Source organism: Bison bison, unplaced genomic scaffold (assembly GCF_000754665.1).
Source record: "Bison bison bison isolate TAMUID 2011002044 unplaced genomic scaffold, Bison_UMD1.0 scf7180017864285, whole genome shotgun sequence".
NCBI classification, from domain to species: domain Eukaryota; kingdom Metazoa; phylum Chordata; class Mammalia; order Artiodactyla; family Bovidae; genus Bison; species Bison bison.
In genome coordinates, this window is record NW_011494857.1 from 134,295 (window position 1) to 144,012 (window position 9,718).

General features: G+C 44.5%; 1 protein-coding gene across 1 annotated transcript; it reads left to right on the forward strand.

Annotated features, from left to right (window-relative positions):
• Positions 1-710: 710 nt before the first annotated feature.
• ELSPBP1 (epididymal sperm binding protein 1) lies at positions 711-9,718 on the forward strand. The gene is made up of 5 exons (XM_010849539.1): positions 711-780; positions 5,739-5,876; positions 7,769-7,915; positions 8,271-8,429; positions 9,561-9,718. Exons 1-5 carry the CDS (start codon positions 711-713, stop codon positions 9,716-9,718), a joined length of 672 nt encoding a protein of 223 aa, XP_010847841.1.

Sequence of the window (9,718 nt, forward strand, 5' to 3'; positions counted from 1 at the left end):
ACAAGAGGCACTCAGTAACTGGGAGCCAGTAGTAGACAAGGCAATAGTAGCTGAGCCGCAAAGGAAACCCAGACCGCCAAGGCTAAGACTGGCATTGTCGTTTCTGCTGAGAATGGCCTATTTATATGTCATTGAGGAAATGCCATAGAGGCAACCAGAGCCAGGAGAAATTATGATTGACAAGGATAGTAATGCTTATTGTTCAGGTACTTTTAATAGCCAGCCGAGGAGATGGGTGTGGTGCGTGAGAACCTAGTGGCAGCAAGAATGTTGAGCGTCTAGCCTGGAACACAGTAAGTGCTCAACAAATGCTTCATCTTTCCATCACATGCTCCCCTCTGTAACGACAGAATATATATATATGTATATGTCTGCCTGCAATGCGGGAGACCTGGGTCCAATCCCTGGGTTGGGAAGATCCCCTGGAGAAGGGAATGGCTACCCACTCCAGTATTCTTGCCTGGAGAATCCCATGGATGGAAGAGCCTGGTGGGCTACAGTTTATGGGATCACAAAGAGTTGGACACGACTGAATGACTAACACTTTCACTTTTCACTTTGTAAGAATAAGCTATTTTTTTCTTACCCCCTGGGGATAGAAAGAAAATAGCCTGCGTGACATCAAACCTGGGAGTTAGTGGAAGAGGAAGGAAACCCATGGGAGCCAAATTTTTGTCTTCCTTCAATCCAGAAAGAAGAAGCCAGCCGAGATGAATGGATGGCCCAGTTACCTGCTGGGGTGGATGGCCTTCCTCCTCTACTCCTATGGAACAACTGGAAGTGAGTATACTGGGAAGCAATGGGGAGGGTTTGGGACCTGGAAAGAATAAATGAAGTAAAGATGACTGGATCCAAGTAGGGAGAAGATAGCCTAGTAGAAATCTCAGACCGACGTGGGGTGTGGCCCCTGGATCTGCCGCTTTTTCTCTGTGTGACCTTGGTCATGCCCTGTAACCTCTCTGAAGTCAGTCCTCAGCCTTGAAAGAGGAATAATGGCATTTACCTCATGGGACGATGTTGAAGCCTAAAGAAAAGAACAGATGCAAGCATCTTTCACAGATTCAGCACAGGTTAGTGAAGTTGCTCAGTCATGTCCGACTCTTTGTGACCCCATGGACTGTAGCCCACCAGGCTCCTCCATCCACGGGATTTCCCAGGCAAGAATGCTGGAGTGGGTTGCCATTTCCTTCTTCAGGGGATCTTCCCGATCCAGGGATCAAACCCGGCCTCCTGCATTGCAGGCAGATCTTTACCATCTGAGCCACCAGGGGAATCAGCACATGGTAAGGCGGATATAAATATTTTCATATAAAGAGGGGGCTCTATAATTCCAGTACACTGAAAGCTCAGAATCCCTTACTTGGAAATTCCCTTTATACTCATTACAAAAAAAATTGTGGGGCTTCCTTTTTGGCTCAGTGGTAAAGAATCTGCCTGCCAATGCAGGAGACACAGGTTCAACTCCTGGTCCAGGAAGACCCCACATGCACATGTCTATAGATTAATTTATTCAATACACATTTTTATATTTATTTGGCTGTAACAGATCTTAGTCACAGCACTCGGGATCTTTTAATTATAGCAAGGGAACTCTTAATTGCAGCCTGTGGGCTCTAGTTTCTCAGCAGGGATCGAACCCTGGACCCCTTGCACTGGGAGCATGGAATCTTAGCCACTGGACCACCAGGGAAGTCCTTTCAATACATATAGGTTGAGTGACTCCGAAGTGCCTGGATTTGTGCTTTGATCCAGAAACATAACAGTAAACAAAACCCACACCCTACACTCAGAGTGTTTGCGATGAATGGAAGTGCGAGAGACATAAACTGATAATATTATCTTAAAAACTGGTGAGTATGACACTGCTGTATTTAAGATGCACCACCCACAAGGACCCTACTGCAGAGCACAGGGAACTCGGCCCAATGGTATGTGGGTGGCCTGGATGGCAGGGGAGTTTGGGGGAGAATGGATACATGTATATGTATGTCTGAGTTTCTTTGCTGTCCACCTGAATCTACCACAATACTGTTAGTTGGATATACTCCAATATAAAATTAAAAGTTTTTTAAAAATGGTAAGTTCATGTACAAAGATTGGCCCAGTGTATTATAAGAGCAAGCAAGCGTATTAATCCAGGCTGAACCAGGTCTTGATGAATGAGTAGCAGTGAGCAAAGTCGTTCTGGGCAGGATGAAGGACATGAGCAAAACTCCAAAGACAAAGAACATGGAGGAAGGTCAAGGGAATGTTAATCGCAGAGTGAGAACAGAGAGGTCAGCAAGTCTCGGATTATGGAGGGTTTTAACCCAGTTAAGAAGATTAGACCATCTGTTGGACTACTTTACAGATGGCTAATAGTATCTATTAGTGTTGATTTTTGCTAACAGCTCCCAAGGATAAACTTAATTCTATGTACACGGGGTACCAGCCTGCCCTCCCCACCACCAGCAGCATCCTGTATACTCAGGGGTGTTCCTGGGTGAGGACAGTCATTAATGATGACGACAGTTAACTTTTGTTGAGTAGTATCTGCCTGCCATGGAGGAGACGCGGGTTCAATCCCTGGGTGGGGAAGATCCCCTGGAGAAGGGAATGACAACCCACTCCAGTATTCTTGCCTGGAGAATCCCATGGACAGAGGAGCCTGCCGGGCTACAGTCCATGGGGTCGCAAAGAGTCGGACAAGACTTAGCAACTAAACAACAACATCCTTACCATGGTGCAGTGGTTAAGAATCCGCCTACCGGTGCAGGGGACACAGGTTCAATTCCTAGTCCGGGAAGATTCCACATGCCAGGGAACAACTAAGCCCGTTTACACCACAACTACTGAAGTGCTTGCACCCTAGAGCCCATGTTCTGCAACAAGAGAAGCCACCGTGATGATAAGCCCATGCACCACACCTAGAAGGTGGTCCCCACTCGCCACAACTAGAGAAAGCCCATGCTGCTGCTAAGTCACTTCAGTTGTGTCCGACTCTGTGCGACCCCATAGACGGCAGCCCACCAGGCTCCCCCATGCATAGCAATAAACACACAGCACAGACAATGACACATTTTAAAAAGATGGTTACCAATATCCTTGGCTTCTACCCGGTAGATATCAGTAGCACAGCTACCAGTTCCTCCCTCTCCCTCTTGTAACAACCAGAAATGTGATGTCCCCTGGAGGAGGGGAGGTCATAATTGCCCCTTCTCCATTGAGATCCACCATTCTATGCCCAGTTGGCAGACAGAGAAACAAAGAAGTGTGGAGGGTTGATTGGAAATTTTTTTGTTGATTGGAAATTTTTTTGTTGAGCCAGGAAATGATAACATCATTTTAATCCACATTTTATGAGTCATAACTTAGTCCATGGCCCCACCTAACTATAAGAGAAACTGCAGACCCTTCTCCAGTAGTCTGGTGGTTAAGACTTCGCCTTCCAGTGCTGGGGGTATGGGTTTGATCCCTGATCGGGGTGCTAAGATCCCACATGCTTTTCAGCCAAAAAAACAAAACATAAAACAGAAGCAATACAATAACAAATTCAATAAAGACTTTAAAAAACATGGTCCACATCAAAAATTCTTTAAAGAGAGAGAGACAGCAAAATGGATTCTAGCTATGAGCTCAGAAAGAGAAGGAAGCTGGGTTTGGCAAATATATGGAAGTTTTGCCTCACCATCTTTGTAACATGAGCTAACACACATGCACACACATGGAGGAAGACAGGCATGTACATATATGCACACACATGCATGCATTTATGTGTGTGCACACACATAACCTATCAGAGCATCTTACTCATAGTAACCCATCGTTATATCTTTGAGGGAGGGAAAGAGGAATGTGGAGGAGACGGCAAAGTGAAAGCAAGGGCCGTTCTGATCCTGCTGAAAAAAATCCAAGTCCTCACTCTAATTGTTGTTCAGTCGCTAAGTTGTGTCCGACTCTTTGTGACCTCATGGACTATAGCCTGCCAGGGGCCTCTGTCCATGGGATTTCCCAAACAAGAATACTAGAGCGGGTTTCCATTTCCTTCTCCAGGGAATCTTACCAGAGCAGGGATCAAACCCATGTCTCCTGCATTAGCAGGTGGATTCCTTACCACTGAGCCATGAGGGAAGCCCATTGTCACTCTCCTATCAAAAAAAAAAAAAGGTATTAACTTTAAATCACTCCTTGTATGGGCCCTCTTTTCCTTCTCCATGAAATGAAGAATTGGGTTCGCACAGCATTTCCTTTTTCTAAGGCGTGGGTTTTTTTTTTTTTTTTGATGTGGATCATTTTAAAATCTTTATTGAATTTGTTACAATATTGTTTCTGCTTTATGTTTCTTTTTCTTTTTTTTGGCCTCGAGGCATGTGGGCTCTTAACTTCCCTACCAGGGATCGAGCCCGCACCCCCCATGTTAGATGGCGGAGTCTTAACTACTGGACCACCAGGGAAGTCCCAGAACAGCATTTCTTAAGAGGTGTTTCAGGGACCACTCATCGCCAGCACTATTGACTCATGGGGAAAAAAATAAAAAGGACAACTCAGTATACTCTATTTCACTCTCGTTAATTCAATCCTCATTTGCATATGGACTTCTGTGATGAATCCCATCACTGAAGAAACCTGTTTAACACTATTTCACATGGTGTTTCCCAAATTTATTTTATTCTGTCAGTTATTTTTTGAGCATCTGCTATGATCCAGTCCCTCTTCTAGGTTCTGAGGATACCTGGTGTAAAAGATAAAGTCCCCATCTTGGTACAGAAGGATAGAAAGGTCAAGAGTTGTGTTTCCAAAACTTTACTCATTCAAGGTCACCCCCTCCATACCTGCCACCACCCGCATGCCATCAAGAATATTCTGCACTCACCATTTTTCTTTCAATGTGCTTCCTCTTCCTGAATACATTTATTTTAAATGAATTGTTAGCATCAGCCCTGTAATCTATAAAAGCACTGCTACTTGCCATAAATAGGAAGTACCAATAAAAATAAACACTATGAGAGCAAAAGCCCATTATTAAATTCTACTAGATACTATTGTCCTAAAAGGGTTTTGAGCCCGAGTCCTGCTCTCTCTCTCTCTTTTTTTTTTTGTTAAAAAGGGAGATTGTTAAGTATTAGAGATATTGTAGGAAATACTAGCATTAAATTGAAGCTTTTTCTTTTATGTCATCAGGAGGATTGAAAAAGCATTGGAAAACGAAATGGTTTTTTAGTCTGTGATTCAAAATTATTTCATATGTGTCTTTTCATAACCTGATGGAATCTTGCAATTTACCAAATTTTTTTTCAAAGATTTTTTTATGTGGACCATTTTTTTAAAAGTCTTTATTGAATTTGTTACAATATTGCTTCTGTTTTGTGTTTTGTTTTTTGGCTGCCAGGCATGTGAGATCTTAGCTCCCCAACCAAGGATCGAAGCCCCACCCCAGTGAACCCACATCCCCTGCATGGGAACATGAAGTCTTACCTACTGGACCCCCAGGGAATCCTGTCACCAAAAGTGTCTTGTATGCCATTTGCAATAGCCATGCTGGTTTGGAGACATAATATATCTTGGTTGCCTTTACTGTTTATGAAACTCATCCCTACTACTCTGGGTCCAAACATAAGCTGGAAATGTTCTTGTATGTCGTTAGGAAATTAGATACAAAGACTATACTGCAGACTTCAGGCCATCATATAAAGCAGACCAAGTCTCATCCTTGGCTCCTTCTTTGGGACTAATCCCCTACTTGTCCCTCTGTCCTTCAGATAAGAAAGATTCATGCATCTTTCCCTTCACCTACAAGGGTTCTACTTACTTCTCTTGCACCAGAGCCAACAGCTTATCCCCCTGGTGTTCGACCAGAGCCATCTACGACGGACGGTGGAAGCACTGCCTGACAGAAGGTGAGTGGTACCACGTGATCCGTCAGCAGGCGCCTTCAGAGGATGGGCTACCAAAGAGAATGCGGAGGCGTGGGTAATATGACCTTTTTTTTGGCAGACCAAACACTGAGTGTTAATAATGGGTAATAACGCTAAGGATCATAGAGTGAGGAGTTTCCCAGCGGTCTAGTGGTTAGGACTCGGCACTTTCACTGCCTGGGGCCCAGGTTCAATCCTTGGTCAGGAAACTAAGATTCCACAAGCCACGTGACATGGCCAAAAAAGAAAAAGATAATGGTGTTAAAAGTAGTGCTTTCCAAGACATGAAAGCACACTAAATGTCCATCAACAAATGAATGGTTAAAGATGATGTGAGATACACACACACACACACACGCACACACGCACACACACGCACACGCACACAATGGAATATTACTCCGTCATTAAAAGGAATGAAACAATGCCGTTTGCAGCAACGTGGATGGACCTAGAGATTATCGCACTAAGTAAACCAGAGAAAGACAAATATCTCATGGTGGCATTTATAAGTGGCATCTAGAAAATGATACAAATGGACTTATTTATAAAATAGGAACAGACTCACAGACACAGAAAACAAACATACAGTTACCGGCAGGGAAACATTGCAAATATTGCAATAAGGTGAGTCATACGAATGTTTTGCTTTCCCAGGACATATAAAAGATATGTCACACTGTACTGCACTCTAAATGTGCAATGGCATTATATGTCTTTTAAAAAATTACATACTATTAATTTAAAAACTATCTTATTGCTCAAAAATGCTAACCATCCTCTGACTCTTCGGTGAGATGCAATCTTTTTGCTGGTGGAGGGTCTTACCTTGATGTTGATGGTTGCTGGCTGATCAGGGTAGTGGGTGCTGAAGGTTGGGGTGACACAATTTCTTAAAACAAGACAACAAAGAGGTTTGCAGTATCTATTGGCTCACCCTTTCGTGAACAATTTCTCTGCATCCTGCAGTGCTGTTTGACAGCATGTTACCTACAGTAGAACGTCTTTCAAAAGTGGAGTCAGCCCTCTCAAACCCTGCTGATGCTTTATCAACTAACTGCATATAGTATCCTGTATCTTTTGTTGTGATGCCAACACTCTTCACAGCATCTTCACCAGGAGTAGTTTTCATCTCAGGAAAACACTTTCTTTTCTTGTCCATTAGAAGCAACTTCTTATCCATAGGTTATGTATTTAATGGTGCCTCAAAACAATTGCATTCACCACATCAAAGATCATTGATTAACCCAATCCCTGGTGGCTCAGTGGTAAAGAATCCGCCTGCTAATGCAGGAGACATGGGTTTGATCCCTGGTCCTGGAAGATCCCACATGCCTCAGAGCAACTAAGCCTATGTAATAAAAAGAAAAAAAGAAATCACTGATCCACCATAACAAATACAATAATAATTTCAAAGTGTGGAATATTGGGAGAATTACTGAAATGTAACACAGGGACACACAGTGAGCCAGTGCTATTGGGGAATTGGCACCGACAGACTGGTTCAAGGCAGGGTTGCCACACACCTTCAACCTGTGAAAACCGAAATCTCTGCAGAGCACAATAAAGCGAAGTGACTAAAGACAAGTTGAGCCTGCACTGCCTCTGTTGCAAAGTCCTCTGCAGTTCAAGCAAATCAGGATCAACCGGTTGAAACTGAATTAGGAAATTACAAGTAGATATATGTATTTTTTAGATCTGGAAAAGAGGTCCCCAGGGACTTCCCCGGTGGTCCAATGATTAGGACTCCGCTCTTCCAATGCAGGGGGCACAGGTTCGATCCCTGGTTGGGAAACTAAGGTCTTGTGAGTCTTGCAGCCAAAAATGAATGACCAGAGAAATGTCACAGCACTCATGGATGTCTTTCTACACAGACTATCCACGGTGTGTCTTCCCCTTCATCTACCGGGGAAAGCCCCACAATGGCTGCATCACGGATGGCAGTTTATTTGGAAGGCAGTGGTGCTCAGTCACTTCCAGCTTTGATGAGAAGCAGCAGTGGAAATACTGTGAAACCAACGGTGAGGCGCTGCAACAAGGAGGGTGTGTTCACTAGGGGTGGGGACGGCGGCCAGCAATGATTCTCGCGAGGGCATGGGGACCGGGCGGTGAGCACGCGCGCTCAGACTCCTTGTCACCTCGTGAGCTATGGCCCGCCTGGCTCCTCTGTCCATGGGATTCTCCAGGCAAGAATACTGGAGTGGGTTGCCATGCCCTCCTCCAAGGGGTCTTCCCGACCCAGGGACTGAATTCGAATCTCTTATGTCTCCTGCATTGGCAGGCGGGTTGTTTTCTTTTCTTTTCTTTTCTTTTAACCACTAGCACCACCTGGGAACATAAGGCTCTAATTATGTTCGTTTCCATCATTATTTTCAGAGTACGGGGGAAACTCTTTCAGCAAGCCCTGCATCTTCCCTGCCGTGTACAGAAATAATGTGGTCTCTGAATGCCTTGAGGATGAAAACAGCAAGCTCTGGTGTCCAACCACGGAGAACATGGATAAGGACGGGAAGTGGAGTCTTTGTGCCGACACCAGTACTATGGGGAAGGGGATTGGGTGGGCACGGGTGGAGTCCTTCATTCATTCACTCAACAAATGTCTATCCCAGCCCTACTGTGTGCCGGACCCTGAGCTGAGCACTGGGGCTATGATGATGAATACGCAGATTCCCGCCCTCAGAGATCTGATGAACAAATAGCATAAAGAATGCCATAATGCCACAGGCAAAAATGTGGTCTCCTTAAGATCCAAGAGAAACGGGTCAGTTTAAAATTTGCAAAATATTAAATATCCAACACTCAAATAACAAGTATGCTATATGATAAGGTTTTGAAAAATCTGTTACTAATGGAACTGGAAAGACGGTGAAGCCAGTTCAAAGGACTTGTAAGAAGCATCCATGGATGCTCAAGTCCTTTATATAAAACGGTGTAGAAGAGTTGAAAGTGAAAGCCGCTCAGTCGTGTCCGACTCTCTGCGACCCCATGGACTGTAGCCTGCCAGGCTCCTCTGTCCATAGAATCCTCCAGGCAAGATACTGGAGTGGGTAGCCTATCCTTTCTCCAGCTCATCTTCCCAACCTCAGTATTTGTGGGTTCTGGAGCCACAGATTCACCAACTAGATAATGCATTCCTCGAGTGGAATATTGAATCCTCAGAGAACCTGTGACTACTGAGGGTCGATTGTACATAGTCAATGAAGAAAAGAATGCCAAGCTGAAGCAAGATTGCTAAATTAGATACAAAATCCATTAACATCTAAAAACAACCAAACCTTTGGGTTTATCTCCTCTACCAGATAGAGATGACTGGACTCTCTCTTGAACAAATTGGGCTTCCCAGGTGGCGCAGTGGTAAAGAATCCGCCTGCCAATGCAGGGGTCCCAGGAGACTCAGATTCCAGCCCTGAGACAGGAAAGTCCCCTGGAAGAGGAAATGTCAACCCACTCCAGTATTCTTGCCTGGACAATCCATTGGACAGAACAGCCTGGTGGGCTACAGTCCACGGGGTTGCAAAAGAGTCTGACACAACTTAACGACTAAACAACAACAACACATCACCCCTTCGGCAGGAGCTCAGACAACACAAGCTTAAGTGAGGATGAAGCCTCACTGTGATGTAAAGACACAGGAGTAACCCCGTCTTATCTCCACTCCCTCCCTAGGAATTTCCTCATTGGTTCCTGGCTTCCCTTGCCACTTCCCGTTCAACTACAAAAACAAGAATTATTTTAACTGCACCAATAAAGGATCAAAGGAGAACCTTTTATGGTGTGCAACCTCTTACAACTATGACCGGGACCACACTTGGGTGTACTGCTGA

Excerpts from the sequence above, each read along its gene's own strand:
- ELSPBP1 (XM_010849539.1), top strand. The coding sequence starts at position 711 with ATGAATGGATGGCCCAGTTACCTGCTGGGGTGGATGGCCTTCCTCCTC. Across the intron at positions 781-5,738 it reads CTCCTATGGAACAACTGGAA|ATAAGAAAGATTCATGCATC; the intron begins GTGAGTATACTG and ends TCTGTCCTTCAG. Across the intron at positions 5,877-7,768 it reads GAAGCACTGCCTGACAGAAG|ACTATCCACGGTGTGTCTTC; the intron begins GTGAGTGGTACC and ends CTTTCTACACAG.